Below are 21,141 nucleotides of genomic sequence, written 5' to 3'. Positions count from 1 at the left end.
TTGGAATAACCACTCGCTGACCTAGAGCACCATCTCCTCTGCACTTAGAAATCTGAGACTGTATTCACCAGATGCATTAAACATGTGCTCCAGCGGTGTATGAACCCGTTTGTCAGAGCACAGAGGGAAATCTGTGTCTAACTCCCCCTGCTCATTGGGCCCAAACCTGAAAAAGGGCCTTTTCTTTTCTCTCTCTTTTTTTTTTTTGAGTCTTAACACTTCAAACAGCTGCTTGGTGGCACAGACCTGAAACCTTTTTCAGCCAGGGGAGTTTGGGTTGTGACTTGGTGCTGCAGTAAGGGCTGAACCTAACAATGCACAGAATGTATTAGAAAGACCTTCCTCACTTGTGCCCACATTAAAAACCCAGCCCAGATCCAATGCCCTTATCACTGACCCCTCTGACTCAGGGTCCAGAAGTTGTCTCAGGGAAACCCAGTTTTACATCTCTGTCACACCCCCGATTACCTGAGGCCACTTTCCCAACATCTTCCCTTCTCATGGACTCCATTTTGGCAACCAGTCATCACCCTGGCAGCACAAATACTTCCTTAGGGCCTGAGAGGAGAACTCATGTGCTGACAGCAACAAGGCCCTTGTAGAGCAAGGCCCTCTGCTCTACATTTGCAGAGCAGTGATGGGGGCCTGGGCCCGAGCAGTGTGCTCTGAGACCAAATGGACCACATCGCACCCTAACTTCTAGAGGCCTGTCTCTTCTCTGTGGGAGGACATTTGTTACCAACCTCATGAAATTATGCCAAACCTCCGCCCCCCTCTCTGAATCTGCCTCTCTCCACTCTGACATATCACGTCATGGTGAATTAAATGGCACTGGCAAGACAATCTACCGCCAAACCTCTGGTCCAACCAGACATTAGCAGAGTCCCACTGCTCTCTCTGGGCCAACAGAAGATTCCCCTCAGAGGTGGTCCCTCTGAAAAGGTTGGGCCATTGAGTTAATTTTCCACTAAAAACAGACCAAGTCAAGCCCGGGGAATTCCAGCTATAGGAAAGGAAAATGTGCTACCTGAAAGGATTCTGGCACCTGCTGAGCAGAATACTACTACTGAAAGGGTGATGGCCCAGATACTCTGAACTCTGAGGGACGAGCATGCTCACAGTAAATAAGAAAAGAACTGCCATTTCCAATTTCCTTTTTTTATTCTAAATAAAAACCACACTTTGTGCCGAACAATGGAATATAAAAGAATCAGATGTACAACGATTTTAGACATCTACTATTTGGGGAAAAAAGTTTACAAAATATACAAAACTTTACAGCAATAGATAGTAAACACTTAAATATTAGGAGGTCAGTACTTATTAATTTAATGGAAGGAGTTAAGACGTCAACAATTTTTCTTGGTTTCAAAAGATTTAGCTAGTAGAGGTGGGAGGGGAGGGGGGACTGGACAGGGGAAGGGTGTTAAAGAAACATCCAAGGTAAAAGTTTCCTTTTCATTCTGATGTTAAGTTTACCATGAGTTATCACGTTGAAATCAACGCCGTGTGCCCTGCTTCCCGATTCATTCAGCGCAGGATTTAAGGAAAAGGACACGTGGGGACTCCCAGATGGGCAGATTTCTCCACACAGCCCACTTCCATGCCACCAAAATCATGCCCATCTATGACGGAATTTAAATTCACTTCCAAAGTTGAGTAGTCTGGGGACTCGGGCACAGCAGGTGGCCAGAAGAGGAAGAAAATCCACCAGCAGCAAAACCTGACTGGGGAGAAGGTATTTAAGCTCAAAGGTTGTCCTAGAGACAAAAAGGGTACTGACAGAGCAGAAGAAAGTCAGAAAGAATTTTTATCCATTTCCTGACCCCCACCCCCACCTCCTTTCTTCCCAACTAGCCATGAACTAGAGAGACTCCACGGAGTCTTAAAATTTAGGACCAAATACCAGGGTACAGCAGAGCTTCCCAGCAGGTGCTGTGGCATCAGTGAGCCGTGGATGGGCCAGAGAAGCACCAGGATACTGATCCCTTCCTCTGGCCACAGCAGCTGTTTACAGTGTGCCATTAGAGTATCACCATTTTCCCTTAGGAAAAGAGTTGTGGGCCTCCCTGGTGGCGCAGTGGTTGAGAGTCTGCCTGCCGATGCAGGGGATACGGGTTCGTGCCCCGGTCTGGGAGGATCCCATATGCCGCGGAGCGGCTGGGCCCGTGAGCCATGGCCGCTGGGCCTGCGCGTCCGGAGCCTGTGCTCCGCAACGGGAGAGGCCACAACAGTGAGAGGCCCGCATACCGCAAAAAGAAAAAAAAAAAAAAAAAAAAAAAAAAGAGTTGGGAATGGCCTCGTGTTTGCTTTAATGCTCTAGTCGCCATCTTGAAATTCTTAATAATTTTTAAACAAAGGGCTCTGTAAATTATGTAGTTGGTCCTGAGTACAGAACAAGAAAAAGGGGGGAAAGGGATAAGAAAAGACATTCAAGGATCAAACAGAACTTTGGAACAATACAGCAGGAGACAGTGCTAAACTGGGCTCCAGGGCAGAGAGGGCAACAAAATCCAAAGAACAGTTGAAAAAATTTTAAATTCAAAATACAATTAATACCTTCCACCAGGTATCCTAGAGCACCCTTTGCCACAATATAGTGTTTCAAGTAAAACAGTGCAGAAAAGGGTGAGCTGGTGGCAGAGGCAGCAAACATGACTCCAAACAGAGGAAGGGTTGAGGTGCGAACATGGGGGACACACAGGGGAACAGGGTTTGGTCAGTGAGCCTCATGAGCTACTGACCTGCTACATGTCTGACTGCAACCAGCCGGGCCACCCTGGCTGACCACTTTGCCTCAGGAGGATCAGGGGGTGCAGTTTCTTGTTTAGTGTTTCAGGGGCAAAGTTTCAAGGATTTGCTTTTTGGTTTCCTGGCGAAAGGGGAAAACTTCACAGTTTCAGGTTAAGTATACAGACTACCCAGCAACCATGATATCCTCTGTTAAGGAAGAGGGTTTCTCCAGCATATTGATCCATTCTCAGCTACCTGGCTGGGTCCCGGTGAGTATCCCCACTCTCAAATCCAGCCCTTCAAAACTCAAGTCCTCACCAACAATATGGGAGAAACCACTCAGGCTTGAAAAGCTTAGCAGAGGTGACTGTAGTCTTTTACACACCTTCCTTCTTAATCGTCTAATGGTCAGCGTGGGAAGAAAGGAAGCAGTCAGTCAGGGAAGAAAAGGGTCAGCACTGCTTTCTGACAAGAATGTCCCAAGGGAACATTTTACTAGTTGGATTCAGATGGTGACAGGTGGCCACTGGACAAGTCCCTTCCTGTAATGGTCACCCCACCAGATGGCCACGCACACAAACTCGGAGGCTTTATCAGTTTAGGGTTGGGGAGAGAAGCAGCAGGTCCAACCGGGACGGAGCTTTGGTTTACGTGTACGTCTCATCATAGCTCCCCAACCGTAGGAAGGAGGAGAAACTATGCAACAAGGTCCTTCATGCGACTTGATCCCCTCGACCCAGTGCCCAACCTACTCAATCACAGGATGGAAAGGGGATGGAAGGCCTCAACTTCCTAGAATGTACATCCATTACCTAAATGGTTCCCTGGGTCTATTCTGCAAGAGACTATCTGGAGAGAAAGAAAAGAATTTGCTTGTTTAAAGGCTTGACCTGTTCTCCCCTAGTTTTAGCCCCCGTTTCCCAAATATCTAGCCAGGATTGTCCCCTGGAATATGGCTACTTGCTGGGGAGAAGCTCATTTTCCTGAAGTCTCTTATCCAAGAGATGCTGGGTAATATGTATACAAAAACAAAAAAAACCCAAAATAAATAAATATTAATGTCCAAAAAGGCCTTGTGAGTTAATTAAAACCACTTGCTTGTAAAACAGCCTGGGGCGCTGCTGAGTCCCACGAGGGGCTGTATCAGGGCCGAGGCCAGGGACCCCCAGAGCTCGCCTGAGCAGGTGAGGTAGTATGGGTTACTGAGGTGCCACCTTGTGAGATGCGAGATCCGAGGGCCCTCTCCCTCAAGCCTTCTTTGGGTAAGACCCCTCAAAAAGGCAACTAAGAACGGAGCCCACCAGCACCCCAGGACTGGGCAGACCCATTCCCGAGTCACCTAGGGAGGGCCTGAACCAGCTTCTGGTCAATAGCGCCCCCTGGTGGCGACACAATGACAGATCAGGATAAATTCCAGCAGGTCAAAGGTGAGCTGCCAAAGCTCTGGCCCAGTTAGCACAAAGTAAACAACAGGTTACCTGACTGGGACAGACAGACACACATCCCGCTACAAACCACCAGTTACTCGGGTCCCTTTAATCCTGAAGGGCTCACAGTCCACCACTCCACCTCATGGGGTCTTCTCATCTATGCTATAGGCCAAGCACACTTCTAGGTGGGAGACTGGATGTAAATTAAGGCAAGGCTGCTGCTTCAGAGACATCCCCACCTCTCCACCAGGAAACTCAAGGTCGATGGACGTGGCCAGATGACAGAAGATTACATCAAAGTGGCTCCCTGTCCTTTCTGCCCACAGGGAAGGCCTGACGTCCTGGGCCATCACTCCATAAAATTGTGTTTCTTTGGAATTGAGGAGAAAAGAGAAACCTCCCTTCCTGTCTATCCAGGCTGCCACTTCCGGCAGCACTGCAGGACACCTCTTCTGGCTGGCAAGGGTTCATCCCAAAGCCTTCTGACCTAAATAGAAAGCTTTGTCCCCAGTTTGGATCTAGCTGCCAAGAGATTTTACTGTCCAATCAGCCGATTAGAGCCATGGAACAAGCAGGACCCTCCATCCCTGACACCTTTCCCCTGCTGAGGGCTGGGACTGGCACCCGAGGTGAGCTGCCCTGCTGACTAGTCTTTTCCGAATGACCACATTCCCAAAACCTCTCTCATAGCTGGTTGTCCCAGTTGGAGGTCTGGCAGTAATACCCACGGTGAAAACCTCTCTCCACCTCCTCTGTTCAGTGAGGCTGTTGGTTGGATTCTTAGCAGCATAAAACCTATCAGTAAACTAAAACTCAAGCGGCTGGGGAAGGGGATCTAGTTGACACCAACTGCCTGACGAGATCCCAAAACCAGCCTCAAAAGAATCAAAAACACAACCCTCCATGGGCAAGAACAGGTAAGGAGGTAAACATGATAGGGCCGTTGCTTCTCAAAAACAGTAACAGTGTTCATGTGCTATTTCTTCTTTCTTCTTTCAACACAGGATAGAACAGAACTCCTAGCAAGGCGAAACTGTAACTTCGGCTGGGGAGGGACCAACAGCCATTAGAAAACCAACGTCCTGGCTGCCGCCTGGGAGCTCCCCCTGGCTCTGCTGGGACCCAGTCAGCTGTCCAGGTTCTTTTCGGCCTCTTTGGAATGGATAATGTACATGAAGGTCTGCTCAATGGTGAAGTCAGGCGGGAGGCTGCCTTTGTGCACGCCCACATGCTTGCTCATGAGGTTAAGGGTGGAGCTGTAATGGCCACAGACCGTGCAGCGATACATGAGGGCCCCCGAGTGCGTCTTCAGGTGGCATTTGATGGTCGAGCGGCCTCGGAAGAACTTGTGGCACACCTTACATTGGTACGGCTTCTCGCCCGTGTGGATCCGCCGGTGGTAGTTGAACTCACTCGTGTGGGCAAACCTTTTGCCACACACCTTGCAGCTATACTTGCTATTCCCGGGTTGGCCCTGCAGCACCAGCTCCTCATTCAGGAACTCCTCAGCCGGCAGCTTCCGCTTCTGGAGAGCTGGGTGCTGTAGCCCAAAACCAGGCCGTGCGTCAAGGCCACTGTTGCATTTGTGCTGGCTGACGTGGTAGCGATAGGCAGCCTCCGACTTGAAGCTCTGGCTGCACAAGTGGCAGTGGAAGAGGGCGTCTTCCAGGCTTTGGTGCACAGCCATGTGCTTCTCCAGGAGAGGCCAGTCCACAAAGCTGTTCGCACAGACAGAGCAGGAGAAGACTGAGATACCGAGGTGGGAGAGGGTGTGCCACATGAGGCTGCAGAGGTTGAGGTGGCGCTGGTCACAGACGCTGCAGGCCTGGCCCTTCAGGTTCAGATGGTCAAGGATGTGGCCCCGGACCACGTGGAAATCTTTGGCCAATGCCTTCCCGCAGGCAGCACACTGCAGCTCTGCGGAGGCTGCCCCTGAAAAGAGACCCAGCTTCCCAGGCAGGGGGTCGTTGGGGTGGACGATGATGTTGTTCTCAAATATTCCATCCCGTCGGTGGAGGGTCAGCTGCCACTGGGTAAAGAACTTAGCTTCACACATGTCGCAGGAGAAGAGGAAAATACCAATGTGGGACAGAACATGGGTCACCCGGGAGTTTCGGTCCTGGAAGTGGGTCTCACAGACCTTGCAGTTGCCGGTCAGCAGGTCCACGTGGTCCCGAGCATGCTGTCGGATCAGTTGAATGTTGGGCTCCAGAACCTTCTTGCATACCTGGCAGGGCATGGCCTTATTCTCTCGGTTGTCACTCTCTCCAAAAGTCAGCTCGTCCTCACTGTCATCACTCAACTCAATCACCTCCTCAGCTGTGCCTATCTCCTCGGTGGGGTCTTCAAACGGCAAGTCATCGTCCCCCAGGTCCTCCAGCTGGAGCTCATCCATCTGCCCACAGCTCGGGTCTTTGGAGTGGTCGCTATTGCTCAGACAGGAGTTGGTCCCAGTAGTGATGTCTATTGCATTGTCAGGGGTGAAGAAACTGTTTTTACTGAAGTCTCCATTGCTCTGGACTTTGTATGGCTGGCAGGAGCTTGTACTGGTTTGGACGCCCATGCTGACAGTGCCGAGGACTGGCTGGGTCACCACACTGGGAACGGACGTGAACGGAGCAGGGGCATCATGGTCTTCTGTCTTTGGCGGCAGTGGCTGCTGTGGCAGAGGCAGGCTATGGTTAGTGTCACTGGTAACGTTTCTCTCTTCCTCTTTATAGTTTCCTCCAGCATCACTAGGCAACGCATAGTTTCGATCAGGACCCAAATGCTCCCCCCCACCCCGGAGTTCTCCAAGGGGATGGGCTGGTTCTGCTGAGCTACAACTCAGGGTACTGGAGTGGCTCTCACTGGTGCCGGTCAGGGGCTTGGCCACAGCAGTGCTCTCCAGGTCAGGAAAGGTGGAGTGACAGGCCCGGAGGAGATCCTCCATACCCAGACGCTCAGCTACCTCGTAAATGACCCCAACGTTGATCAGGTCCGTGAAGAGCTCTGACGTGTAGACAAAGCTCAGAATCTTCTCAAAGTTGGCGGGGGTGATGAAGTCTACCACATAGGTCCTGGCAGCATCAAGCCCAGTGTTCAGGAAGAGGTTCTGGAAGTAGCCAGCTGCGCAGGCCAGCACGGCTTTGTGGGCTGGGAAGGAGCGGCTCCCCACTACGATGGTGACATCACACATGGTCTCGGAGAGCCGGCACTTGTTGAGTTCCTTCAGCAGGTTGTTGGGGTGGTTGGTGCTTTGCAGTTTGATCCTCATGCCCATCTTAGCAGCTCCTATGATGTTGCCTCCTTATCAGCACGGTTAATCTGTGGACAGCAAAAGGAAATGGTGGATGGCCAAACACACCCCTGCCAGTGAGGAGTTCTGCAGGACGAAATGCCACCAGTCTGCATGTTTCCAAGCCCCGGGCGGAGAGCAAGAGTGAATGGACAGACACCTGCTCCATTCTGCTCGGGGCAAGGACAGCAAAAGTGACGGGGCAGTGACCTCTCTCCCTGCATACTCCCAAAGACAAGAGTTGTCAAAACAAAATCCAGAAGTATTGAAAAAAATCTGATGGGTTGGTCTTTAAGAGTCAGTAAGAGAAGCTGTAGGCCTGGGTGGACAGAAGCTAGTGCCTTAAAGCCAAGCCAGAAGCATTCTCTCGACACAATCTTATACTTCATTACCAGAGCAACTGGTTCTAATTTTTCTCATATTAAATGCCTAATTTCTTCCTGAATCCAGGCTTTCCTATCTCACTGAGTATATTCTCTTCGCTTATGATGCCAAATGCCATATACATACTTGAACACAATTATCAAGCTCCATTAGCTGTTGGGGAAAAGATAAGGATGCCCTGCCCTTTAGTTTCCTACCATTGCTGTGATCGTTCAGGCTGTAAATAAATCTCTTGCTTATTCTTGAGTTCCCATCTCTCCCTACCTATGCTACCTGCCTCCCCTCTTGTCTCTCCATAGCCCAGAGCCATTCGGATACTGCTCTATCACATTCTCTGTATGCTGTGGATGAAGTTAAAACACTCAGACACCAGAGAAGTAAAGCAAAGCAGAACACCACTGTGGCATTTAATATTACCTAAATATGCTTCAATTCTCTTCCCACCCTTTTCAGGATTTATGCTTATGTTGACCAGAAGTAAGAGATATATACCTGATGCCATAAGAAGGCATCTAACTACACAGGTAACTCCTAAAGGCTTGCTCAGTACCACTTCTTCCCCTTTTTGAGTCCTGCACGCCAGAAAGACAAACTAGTTGCCTTCTCTCTCGGCCTCACGACTCGCCCTGGGCAACACAGACCCTTTCTTCACCTCACCACATTCGACTAACTCCCAACTTTTTCTGGGGCCCAGGAAGCTTCTGAGCATTGCTGGGTACCAGCCAAGCATCTCTCGGGCCCTGGTGGCCACACATCAGCGGTCAGTAGGTCCGGACACCGGGAAGCCCAAACGGGCAGTGGGAGGGGACGGATTCGGAACTTCGGAGAAGGCACCCCAACAATCCCGCGGCGCCGCCGTCTCCCCTCTGGAGGGTCGAATCCGAGAGGAAGGGCGTTGGATCCGGCTGGGGCACTCCAGCTGGGAGGCATCGAGCACTTCGGTCCCTCCCCAAACAGCGGGGGAATTCCTCAGGGCGACCTCGGGCGGGGACGGGGGGTGACGGGGGGTGGCGGCGGGGCGCGGGGCCGGATGGGGGTCGAGGGGATAGGCGGCGGGGCCGGCCAGGGTCGGCGCGCGGCCGGGGAGGATGGGTCCGACCGAGGGGAGCGGGCAGGAGGGAGCCAAGCGAGAGCGAGAGAAAGGCCGGGACGGGGGTCGGACCTCGGCCGGGGCAGCCCTAGGCCGGGCCGCGCTTACCCGGCTCCGCGGGGCTCGAGTACCATCGCCGCCGCCGCCTCACACAAAGGCCCCGGCCCGCCGTGCCTGGCCCGACGAGGAGGCGGCGCCGCTGGCCGCGGCCAGACTCTCCATCCGCCGCGCCGCTCGCCGCCCCGGCCCGGGCCGCCCCCACCGCCCGGCCCGCAGCGCCCCCCGCCGTCCCGGAGGAGGCAGCGCCCCCCGCCGCTCGGCCGCAGCGCCCCCAGCCGCCCAGGAGGAGGCAGCGCCCCCTCAAGGCGGGGCCGGGCGCGAGGCCAGCGGGCCAAAGCCGCCGAGCCTCCGGCCGCCCTCACCCTACGCGCCCCCTCCGCTTCCCCGCCCGGCCCTCGCGCTACCTGGGACCCTCGGCCCCACCTCCAACCCCCGCGCAGCCCAGGGACCGCCGCCGCCGGGCCCCGCGGGCAACAGTGAGGACGTTTCCAACGCCCCCATCCCCAACCCAGGCCTGTCTTTTCTGAAGCACTGATCCTCCGGGTGCAGGACCACTCCCTCCTCGCGCTGGTACCTGGAGAAGTGAAAAACCCTATCCCAGCTCTAAGCTTAAATCGTCTTCCCTGTTCCACACCTCATATTCCCAGAACTTTACTCTCAGAACGTTTGCTGTTGTAGTCTTACACGAAGTTGTGAGACTGTTTGATTAATTTACGTCTCCTCCACCAGGCAGTGACCTTCCTGAAGGCAGGGCGCCGTGGTTCTGCACACTACCGAGTCCCTGCGCTTACCACACGCTTCTGGTTCATATGACAGGTGCTTAACAAAGCCTGTTTGAATGAATGAACAAGTACTTGTGGGTCCCTGGTGGAGCACCTTCTGGAAGTTCACCGTGGACCCTCCTTCCAGCTAGGTGGGCAAATGAAGGAATTCACAGGATCCCACTGCACCTTGGCAGCTTGTCCTGTTCCCGGCAGCTTGTCCTCCCTGGAGGGGAGCAGAACTTGACACCTCAAAACATGCCTCTTTGGCGTAAGGATTATTTTAATAATAAGCAGACAGGGGAGAAGCTCTGAAAAGTGAGTAGAAGTTACGCTTTTGTAAAAGATATTTACATTTATAAGGGAAATGTCCATTTGTAAGGTACCTCTCTGTACCAGGAAGAGAAGGGTTGCTAAATGTCTAGAAACTCTTAGTTTTCCTGGGTATCTCCCATGTATACAGGAAGTATACATGTTGTTAAACTTCTGTTTCTTTTTTCCTGTTAATCTGTCTTTTATTATTTACTCAGCCAGGAACCTCAAAGGGTGGGGGAGAATTATTTTTCCTCCCCTACTTCCTCAACTCATTCTAGAGCTCAGTTCCTCTGCTTCCACCCACGCTTCTCCTTTAGTGCAGCAGTTACCCTCCAAATCTTCTCCCCAGATGCTCCTGCCCAAGAATTGTTATCAAACTGAAACTACCTGAGTTTAACTGAGAGATGTGATCAAAATTTAAGGCACTGGCACCATTACCAGCGATCAGTCTGAAGTTCTCATCACAGCTTTTACTGTGACATTCACAGGTCATGAAGGTTTTTTGGCTGAAACTCTGTGGTATTCACAGGTCACAACTTCAGGTTCACAGTTTTTTAGTTGGTCATATTTTTTATTCCCTTTTTGGTGTTCCAGTCTTAGGGAGATCATTTGCTTGGTGGTTAGCAACTGACGACATGCATTTAAAGCTTTTAAGAGAATACAGGAGGCTTCCCTGGTGGCGCAGTGGTTAAGAATCCGCCTGCCAATGCAGGGGATACGGGTTCGAATCCTGGTCTGGGAAGATCCCACATGCTGCAGAGCAACTAAGCCTGGGAGCCACAACTACTGAGCGTGTGCTCTAGAGCCCGTGAGCCACAACTACTGAGCTCGCATGCCACAACTACTGAAGCCTACGTGCCTAGAGCCCGTGCTCTGCAGCAAGAGAAGTCACTGCAATGAAAAACCCACGCACAGCAAGGAAGAGCAGCCCCCGCTCACCGCAACTAGAGAAAACCTGCGTGCAGCAACGAACACCCAACACAGCCATAAATAAATAAATTTATTTTATTTAAAAAGAGAGAGAGAGAGAGAAAGAGAGAATACAGGGCACAAGGAGACTACTATAACGATTATAAGCAGGACAATTCCCAATGTCTAGAGTGCACTTCAGAGCCATGGTCCCCAAGACCCAAAGCAATCAAAATCAAACAAGTCAAAGAAAGAAGACCCCATTAGAGGAGTCACCTTTTTAAGCCAAGTGGCTTGTTCAATAATCTTATGCAGCTGAGTTTCAACTTCCCCAGAAGTGTTAATTTAGGTACAGTGGGTGGTGGTGGCCATAGCACAGATACCTCCTTGTTCAGCTAAAAGAAAATCAAGAACAACTTTGGCTGGAGAGTCTAAGGATTTTTGTTGGGCAGGTATTAGTTTAGCAGCACATTCAGGAAAATCTTTAAGAGTTAAGGAGAGATTTCTGATCACAACCTCATCTGTACTCACTCCTAACCAGGAGTAGAGGGACCTGCCAAAGGAAGCAAATCCCGAATCATGAAAGCCTCCTGGTAGGTCCTTTCTAATTTGATGATGTAAATTCAGGGAAGTTGACCCAATGAGGTGTCTCAGTTTGTCTGTGAACAGTCAGGGACACAGTTAGATAACCTAAAAGGCATTGCCCAGTTATGCACTAGCCATCCAGGCATTCCTAGGCCCAAGGAGAATGACAACCACCACAGACAAAGATAAATTCTGTCAGGGCACAAACCAGTTCTGCTAAGGTGGCACTATTAATGGACAGATCAGAGTTTTTATGACAAAACCAGCAGTCTGAAATGTTACCCCCCTTAGCAATGGCCTGGGACATATGGATGATGGTGTTATCTTTCCAGACCAATGGCAGAGTAAAGGAAAGAAAGAAAAGAAGTAAGGGTTTCAAGTTTAGTTAAAGTAGGAAGTCTTGATCTGATGTCTTGGGTGGAAGAAGTTTACATCAATGTCAGCTACCCCTCTTCTTTGTCAATTTGATTTTGAGGTCTCCAGCTGGTGTGCAGTTCCTAAAATCAGAAGGAGTCCTTTTTAATTAGGAGCTGTGGACCCAACGTTCAAGTTCCTGAAGTTTGGCTGCCATCCGGGTAAGACCTGGTATAGTCCCTTCCAAGGAGTTTCAAGAGCATTCTATTAGTGATTATTAGGTTATTAGTGATTCCAAATTAGAAGGGTGGGAGAAAATTGGAAACATTAGTTTGGAGAGTTGTAGCCAGATATTTGAGGAAACTAGAAGAATTCAGGATCTAGTTTAGTTTTCAAGTATATTACAAAACCTCAAAGATAATTAACAGAATTAGAATCTAATATTTACAAAGGTGCAAACATAATTTTTCTGTCTACAATCACCCCATTTTCCCCCAAAGATAACACAACAATTTGTTTTAATTTAACTTGGCCTGATTAGTTACATAAGTGCAACAAGAGTAGTGATTGACCATATAAGCTCTTTTTTAAGACTGCTTTACTAGGAGTTTCAGATTGAACTCTTAAAAGCCTCTGAAGCCAGGAAGCCAAGCCAAGGATTGCCATCAGATTTTACCTGAAAAACCTATAGTTTGGGTGAATTCTCCTCTTCTCAAGGTCCTGAAAATATCCTGGGGTTCCTGGACCTGCCAGGAAATGACCTTCCTTACTTACGTGGTAAGGCTGCCAGGAACCTTGTAAGTAGAGTACCAAGCCAATTTTTCCAAGGGGCTTTACTGGCTTTTTAAAGTCAACCTTAGTTCCTTAAAGCTACCTAGTCATATCTGAGTCTATGCACATCTCTCTTAAATATGACATTTCAGTCAAAGCCTTGATAATGTAGCCAGTGTTTCCAATTGCGTCCTGTTACAAGGAGAGCAGATTTTTATTGGACTTATGCAAATAACTAATCATATTGCCATGAGAAGAATACTCAAGAGTTTCTGAATTCTGACAGGATCAGGTAGGGAGAAAAAGTACATGTTTCATCTTTGTTTACAAAGGTATATGTTACCAAATTGCTGTAAATCATAGATAGCCCAAGAAAAAAAAAGGTCTTCTTAAATTTAGAAAAACAAAACATTAAGGGACCAGCAATGTTGCAAACAAAAAAGTCATAAAATTTTTAATTCTCCTCCTCAGTTATTCAGTCCCATGTAAGTAATACTTGTTCTGCTTGAAACCAGTTTTTCCATTAGCTCTGGAAATTCTTACCTTGTTCAGTTATATGCTCTTAAAGTTATCATAAACCTGTACTTACCAAAGTCCTTTCCATGAATCTTCTTGAAAATGAAGTACTTTTGCAGCTGATGTTGAAGAATTTGCATAAGGCCTTTAAGAACAATCTCTTTTCTAGTGTTTCCATTGATTACAACTGAACATCAATCCCTGGGGCAGCATTTTGATGATGGACACCTAGGAGGATGTAATAGGGGAGGCCAAGGTGTTGTTCTAGATACCTTTTGTGTTTTTAGTAAGATTTTGCCATTTTTGTAGATATTTATAGCTTCTGGAACCATAGTTCTTAGACATAAAATAGGCAGGTATGCCAGAAGGTGGCATGCTTGACTCTTTGGAGCTTAAGGATCCTGTTATATTTTTAGTTAAGATTTTGGGTCTCTTGGAGCCAAACTAATACCTAAGAGGGATGTGCCACTGGGTTGGAGATTGTGTGGTGTTTTACAAGTGTACCTCATTGCATGGAAGTTTTATTGAGGTTGGCATCAATCTAACCCATTCTATGACCAAATTATCCTAACATGGGAGTCTTTCGGTTAGGTGAGCACTCTAACAGGTTTTTTTTGTTGTTTTGTTTTATTTTTTTCTAACAGCTTTTAAGTGCTCATCAATTTTTGTAACTTTATGGCTTCCAAGATTCCCATTAACAATAGCCTTTATCTACACTAAGCGAGACAAACAAACATGTGCATCTTAACACACCAGCAGTAACCAAGAGATGTTACTGCAGCTTGGCCAAGAAAAGTCCCTGTGTGCACCACCAACAATTCCCATGGAACTGGGGACTGGAAAAAGATTGAACCAGCAGACCCCAAACAATGGGGATTGTGCAGACTGATTCCAAACAAATGAGGAGCTGCAGCTGCCACCAGCAGTTCCCAACATGGAATCTGGGGAAGGATTCCAAACAAATATGAAACTGCAGACCAAACCACCAGCAGTTCCCTGTGTGGAATCTGGGTACAAACCAACAGCTGGGGTTTTCTGCTCAAGTGGGGGAACTGTGGTCTGAACCAAGGGCTAGGGGATTGGGTTCTGGATGGAATCATCTGGTAGCTCAAGCTGACCTGCCCCAGATTGGAAAGTCAATTAGATCAGGAGCTTGACACAGAGAGTGGAGCTCAGAGCTGAGAGGAACTTACTCATGGCCCTTGGAAACAATGAGAGAGACAGAGAACTCAAAAGGGTTTTCAGGGACCATGCCTACGTTTCCCGTTGAGTTGTTAACAAACCCCCTAAAGGTATAGATTAAAGTTTATACTGTTTATACTTGTGATATTGTGGTTTATAATAAAAAATATATATATATATGGTCATTACCCCCATTTCTAGCACAGAACTTCTAAAACTCTTGGAATTTCCTAAGTGATGAGAGCCATAAAGATGTCTTTTGTTATGCTACCGAGTGACTTTGAGACTGCACCTAAAGATGGGGACTGGTCGCCAGGAGAACCAACTTTATGATTAAAAGGTTGGAACTTTCAGTCCTAAGCCCCTGACCTCCAGGGAGGGAAGAGGGCCTGGAGGTTGAATCAATTATCGTTGGTCAATGGTTTACTCAATCATACCTATGTAATAAAGCTTCCATAAAATCCTAAAAGAACTGGGTTTGGAGAGCTTCCAGGTTGGTGAAAATGTAGAGGTTCAGGGAGAGGAGGGTGGCATGCTCAGAGAGAGCATGGAAGCTCCACACCCCTTTCCCCATGCCTTGCCTTATGCATCTCTTCCATCTGGTGTTCCTAAGTTATATCCTTTTATAATAAACTGATGATCTAGTGAGTAAACAGGTTTTCTGAGTTCTGTGAACCACACTAGCAAATTAATGGAACTCAAGGAGAGGGTTGTGGGAACCTCCAGTCTGTAGAGAGTTAACAACCTGGGTTTAAGATTGGCATCTGAAGGGGGGGTGGGGGTGGGGGACGTCTTGTAGGACTGAGCCCTCAACCTGTGGAATCTGATACTATCTCCAGGTAGATAATGTCGGAGCACTGCTTGTTGGTGTGGGAAATCTCCCCCTCCACACACACTGAATTGGGTCTAGAACCTTTAATACCGAAGTCTTTAAAATAAATCATCATGTAATAACAATAACACACATATGCAAAGCTAAATGGAGAAGGGCCAGGAATTCAGCCCAAGGTCTTTTTGACCAGGTCCCCTTAGGCATCAACCTCTTTACAACAGGAAGAGGAGGGAAGGCCAGGATTCCTTCACACATTCTCCAAGCACAAAAACAGATATCCGATTTAGTTTGTCTTCATTTTGCCTGGAATGCCCAGTACTGCAATTTTCATTAGTCCCACCAGAGAGCAACCTTTCTACACTTCTGCTCCTACTTGGCAAGAACAGAACCACCTGGTGAAGCTTTCATGACCCAAATAAATTCCCTAGACTCTGCAAAATTACCCCACTTTTAAACCGTCTAGGTAGATCATTTTGAAAAGCCAACAAGATAACGCGTTGGAGAAAGGCTTGAGGATTTGGGGTGAGGGTATTCTTTGACCTCTAGCAATAAACCTGACACCAGAGATACTGAGGTGAGTGCCCGCACCATAGAGCTGTGGGTCCAAAGTTGCCCCAGTCAGGTTCTGGGAAGAGAGCACTTTCACTGGGGTGAAGGACCTGCAGTAAGTGGTCTCTGGCTCCATGGCCCTGTCTTTACACAGCCTTGGGAGAACTGAGTGTCGACTTTGTATCAGGGTGGTTCAGGGGCATGGCCAAGTCCCCTGCACCGGGGTAAGACGGAGCCTGAGGACTTCCCAGGCTGTTCCATTAGGGTACAGAACTCCCCTTGGGATCAGTGGGCTGTGATAGTTAGCACATCAGATTAATAAAAGACACCCCCACACACCTCATTTAAGTGCCTTATGTACACTGCAGACTACTAGACCAGCATTACAGGGGCTGGTAAGAGTTGCACTACAGAAGAGTAGGAAATAAATGTTTTCCCTTTACAACTGGCCACTAAGGTGGCCAGTTAACACTAAAAAGATCTGCTCTCCTCTTTCTCAGCCCCTATAGTAACTTCCCTGTCTATGCCCCACCTAGCAAGATCAAGTGCTGTTTGCTTGTCTAAAGCCCTGCTACAATGTAAACTCTGTTTATGGATCACCATCTTATCCACACGACCTGTTGCAGGACCCAAGTTCAATATTCGGGGACAGAAAAATAGTACAGTGCTTGGATGCACCCTCCTCTGGGCTGGATCTTCGCACAGCCTTGATCCCCACTTCTCTTCTTTGAGTAGGATTCAGGGACTGATGTCTCCCAGGCCCATCCTGGAAATACAGACAAGCCATTCAGAATATCTGTATTTCTTTATCTAAATCTGGTCTGCGAAAGTCTTTGAGTGCTAGAAACCATCTTCCAAATTCATTTCTTCTTTTAATCACTAAATAAATCTCCTGATACTAATTGTATGAAGCAAGGAGTAAGACACTGTTGGGGAAACCGATATGTGTACAAAATAAAGATACTTCCATTTGTATATGATATATGTGTGTGTATCATATATATATGTGTGTGTGTATGTGTGTGTGATGTAGCTGCAAGAGTCAAGAAAGGAAAACCCACCCACCAACCCACCAACCAAATACATCACTCTAGGTCATAATATGTAAAAATCCTTTATTGTTGAGGCGTGGAGAGAGACATCATATTTTTAGGATGCTACAGAAACTCCAGGGCAATCTATAGTCAGTGGCTGCAGGGACTGGGGAGACTCACTAGGCAGTTTCTACAGCGGGTGGGGTAGAGGGTTGGAGAAGGGGTCAAAGCACAGGAGTGTTACAAGGATGTGGGAGAGGAAGGGAAATAGGAGTGCGTGCACCTGGGGATTGGGAGAGGGTGACAGGTGTCTTCATGATGCAGCCCAGGAGTCCAGAAGTGGAGTGCTGAGGACCAAAAAAAGAAGAAATCACATCTCTGTCCTGTAAAACTCCCACCAACCACCCACTGGGGAGGCGGGGGAGAAAGGGAGGAGCATCTGTAAGGGAGAAGTAGAGAGAATGGAAGTCTTAACCCTCAGCTATCCCTGTAGCCTTTGAACTAGAGGACTGAACTCTCCTAGCCACAGGTGCATGCGTCTTCCCAGCTTCCATGTTTATCACGCTATGGTCTGAGGGGCCCATGCAGAAAGAAGTACTGGCAAAGTTCATAGCGTCCTGGCATCCCTATGAGCCAGGCATACCCACCGCCCTGTCCAATGCACCCTGGCACTAATGCTCCCCTGCCCTCACCCAGTCCCTCCTCCTCTTTCCAGAAACCTCCCAGAGGAAGGACAGGCCCAGGGATCACTTCCTTTTTCAGCAGTTTCACATGAATGAGATAAGATGGCACAATGATCTATGTTGATCCATCTCATCTAACCTCCTTTAAATGTCAGCCCCCAGGGACCTAGTGTCTATTCTTTCCGGCACCTAACAGGTTGAGAATGCACCATCAGTGGTGAGATTATGAGGGCTGCAATTATGGGCCTGGTACCTCTGAAAGAGCCTAGGTTCATCAGAAAGCATTAAAAGTAGATTTCCACAATGCACTTGTTTCTGCCATTTGTATAAAATACTATGGCAAAATTGCACTGTAATTATCTTTATGGCCGATGCATAACGTTGAGGAGTGTATGTCATCCAGATATAGCTGCCCGTATAATTATCTGACCCTCAGCGGGACTGAAATAACAATCAAATGAGAGCAAAATGATACAGTAAGCACCATGTAATCAGTGAGTTATGGTTATTACGGCTTTTTGTACCCTCTCGCCCAACACTGAATGGGGGGCCAGACCCAGTCTCTGGGCCCGAGGAGTCACACACAGGCAGTTTCATTGAGAGCCTGCTCCTGGTCCTTGGGGCTCCCTTGAGACCAATGAGTGTGGGTAACAGGGCCACAGAGAGAGGGGCAGGAGTCTCTGTGAAGACTGAGCCTTCCTGATCCCTCTCCTTTCCTCCTCTGACACCTTCAGTGGAAGCCAGTGCAAAGAAAGCCATCAGTGAGCTGCTATTGCTGTGTGTGGGAAGATGGTGTCGAGGCGGACGGTTCCGTGTTTTGACAAGACACTTCCCCGGGGGACTCACACTTGCATACCAAGTGGAAGAGCTGTCAGCCCACTCGGGCCCAGGGTCCAGCCCAGACAGCTCCACGCAGACAGACCAGAGCCCGCCAGGGGCAACACTGGGACCTTCCCCACACATCCCAGACTGCAACAATCACAATAAAGCCAACACACAGCACTGTGTGCCAGGCACTGTTCTGAACACTTTACCTAGACTCAAAACCACAGCCCTGCAAGATAATACTGTGACCCCTGTTGTTCAGATGAGGAAATTGAGGCACAGAAGGGTTTTGTAACCTGGCCAAGGGACACAGCTAGTGAGTGGCAGATCCAGGATTCAAACTCAGGCCGTGCTCATATTCATTACACTGCACAGAGCAATTAAGATATAGTTTCCAGCTACTCCTCATTAGATTTCAGAGTTTGTTGCATTTCTTCCTAAATCACCCTTGCAAATAACTATATAGCGGACCCAGTAACCCGAGATTCTGAATGATCTGAATGGTTTCAGCCTGCCTGGGAAGCAAAATGCTTCACCTGTGAATAGATGTGGTACCTGTAATTATCAGATGATGATCTCTCCACCTTTTGCACAAATCGCAAGAATGGAGTCCAAACAAGAGAAGCTGCTCATCAAAGAAACCCCAGGGGAGGGCTTCCCTGGTGGCGCAGTGGTTGAGAGCCCGCCTGCTGATGCAGGGGACACGGGTTCGTGCCCCGGTCCGGGAAGATCCCACATGCCGTGGAGCGGCTGGGCCCGTGAGCCATGGCCGCTGAGCCCGTGCGTCCAGAGCCTGTGCTCCACAACGGGAGAGACCACTACAGTGAGAGGCCCGCGTACCGCAAAAAAAAAAAAAGAATAATTAAAAAAAAAGAAACCCCAGGGGAAACCCCTCCCTTGCCATTTCCTACCACTCAGTCATAAGCGGGGGTCCATGAGACTGGAAAGAGATGAGAAACTGTGTGTGTGTGTGTGTGTGTGTGTGATCACAGGCAAGCACATACTTCTAAGTGTCAGGCACTGTATTTAGGCCATTAATTATGAGCATTAATACACATAGCATCAGAGGAAATGCTCCAGTGCTCCTCTGGCAACCTACCCCCCCACACACATACACACACACAGTCCCCTCTCCTCTCCCTAAGTCCTTACCTCATTCCACATTGGAGGGATACTTGAAGGTTCCAAAGCTGGGGACGTTCTCTTGGTTCATATCAACAGGAGTGTCTGGGGTGAAGTAAACAGTGTAGTTAGGAGGGAATTTTCTGCATATGACCTTCACCCTGACCCAATAGCAAAGGGCTGGCTATGAAGGACAGCATTGGAAGACAGAGTTGGGAAGTAGAGGGATGCTCTGTTTGGGAGATGGGGGCGGGGGGCGGGGGAGAAGCAGAGCTTGCCTGACCCCCTCCCAGCTGCAGCAGGACTATCTTATAAAGGTCTCCGTCCTGTGCTCCCGGAGAGGGCTGGACTGTGGACCCAAGCCGATCGGGTAGAAGGGGCGGAGGAACCCTCACTGTAGCTAAGAAAAGTCCTGTCTTTCCCTCTGGTGACAAATATGAAGCAGTTGACTTCTGCTACATCTTTGCCAGCACCCTAGCCCTTCCACCGACCTCCATATGTTCCTACCTGGCTGGATGTTCCTCTTGCCCATGAGACCCACAAAGAAGTCATGCATGTCACCTGCAGAAACAGGGCCAACATTTTCAGCAGTGATAGTGAGGGGCTGATACTTTTCCCCAGACATGTGTCAAGACTTCTGAGGTTGGGCTTCTGGTCTCTGTTTCGGTGTCTCACCACAGCTTACTCCCCGCAGTTAGCAGGCTGTCCCCTAGGCCCACCCTCTCTGTCTACCTCTCCCTCCCCCGCATTTCGAGAACTCTCTAAAATTCTCCCACCCAGCAGGTGCCTGGCTTAGGATCTTCACAGCCACCAGGAGACCCTCTTGGTTTCCACTAACCTACCAGTGGAGGGAGACTCCACCATGCCCCGCACACCTGCTTCCTCTGGCTCTCAGTGGCCTCTCCCATTCAGGAAAGGCTGGCTGAGCAGTTGCAGCTGGCATGTTGTTTGCGCCAGCTGAGCCGGGGCCAGCCGAAATAGTCACTGGGCCCTGTGCCCATGGAGCTCTAGGCAAGTGGTCAGCAGAGATCGGGAGGGAGAAGAGGCTACTCACGTTTCTGGGGAAGTGACGACTCCTTAGGACCTGTGAAGCAAGAACAGGCATGTAACTGGGGAAAGGAATCTGCAAAGTGATGATTAGAGGGGGTTCAGATCACAGCCCTCAATAATTCACTAAGCCATCTCCAGTCTCCTTCCCACTCGAAGGGGGTCTCCCAGGTCTATTTAATCTTCAGAATCCTGCCCCACACGCCCCTCTGCCCGGGCCTGCTTCCTACCCACGCTAGCCTTGCTCAGCATTTTGAGCAATCCATCCAGGGAGACTGAGCGGCTGTCATAGAGTCTCCGGAGCAACGACGGGGGCAGCTGGTAGAGATTCGAGTCCTTCTGGGGAGAGAAACAAAGAGGGCTGAGGAGGAGGCTCACACCCAATCCACTCACTCTTTCCCCACAAGAAATGGCCTCTTCTTGAGCTCATCACAGCTGAACTTAACATCCTATTTCTTTCAGGATTTCCTCTGGTTTACACTAGAAGAGAAGTAAGCTCTCAAAGTGTGGTCCATGGACCAGCAGCATCGCCGCTGGGAGCTTGTTAAAAATACATAATCTTGGTCCTACTCCAGACCTACTGAGACAGAATCTGCATCTTAACCAGGCCCCCAGGTGATTCATAGGCACAGCAGGGTTTGGGAAGCACGTGTAAAGGGAACACATTGGGCATCCCTGTAGG

General features: G+C 49.2%; 2 protein-coding genes across 3 annotated transcripts in view; both read right to left on the bottom strand.

Annotated features, from left to right (window-relative positions):
* Positions 1 to 1,148: 1,148 nt before the first annotated feature.
* Positions 1,149 to 9,160, bottom strand: ZBTB39 (zinc finger and BTB domain containing 39). Of its 2 annotated transcripts, XM_081249241.1 has the most exons (3): positions 9,023 to 9,160; positions 7,114 to 7,469; positions 1,149 to 6,822 (listed from the first exon to the last, which is right to left on the bottom strand). In XM_081249241.1, the coding sequence occupies exons 2-3, from the start codon at positions 7,423 to 7,425 to the stop codon at positions 5,290 to 5,292; spliced, it is 1,845 nt and encodes a 614-aa protein (XP_081105367.1). In that variant the 5' UTR covers positions 7,426 to 7,469; positions 9,023 to 9,160; the 3' UTR covers positions 1,149 to 5,289. The 2 variants fall into 2 exon arrangements, with proteins under 2 accessions (XP_081105367.1, XP_081105366.1); XM_081249240.1 differs by having other exon boundaries at positions 1,149 to 7,469.
* Positions 9,161 to 19,443: 10,283 nt separating this feature from the next.
* MYO1A (myosin IA) overlaps positions 19,444 to 21,141 on the bottom strand; it is a gene marked incomplete at both ends in the record, with an annotated part of 28,327 nt that continues 26,629 nt past the window's right edge. Inside the window, 4 exons of the mRNA XM_081247813.1 lie at positions 19,444 to 19,517; positions 19,920 to 19,973; positions 20,467 to 20,496; positions 20,690 to 20,795. Of these exons, the coding sequence (XP_081103939.1) occupies positions 19,444 to 19,517; positions 19,920 to 19,973; positions 20,467 to 20,496; positions 20,690 to 20,795 (264 nt within the window). The remainder of the gene's footprint in view (positions 19,518 to 19,919; positions 19,974 to 20,466; positions 20,497 to 20,689; positions 20,796 to 21,141) is intronic.

Source organism: Mesoplodon bidens (assembly GCF_964165515.1).
Source record: "Mesoplodon bidens genome assembly, chromosome: 11".
Lineage (NCBI taxonomy): Eukaryota > Metazoa > Chordata > Mammalia > Artiodactyla > Ziphiidae > Mesoplodon > Mesoplodon bidens.
The sequence above is the reverse complement of the archived record's forward strand: the minus strand, read 5'-3'. Positions and strand labels throughout refer to the sequence as shown.

Coding starts and splice junctions, on each gene's coding strand:
- ZBTB39 (XM_081249240.1), bottom strand. CDS start 7,425: ATGGGCATGAGGATCAAACTGCAAAGCACCAACCACCCCAACAACCTG.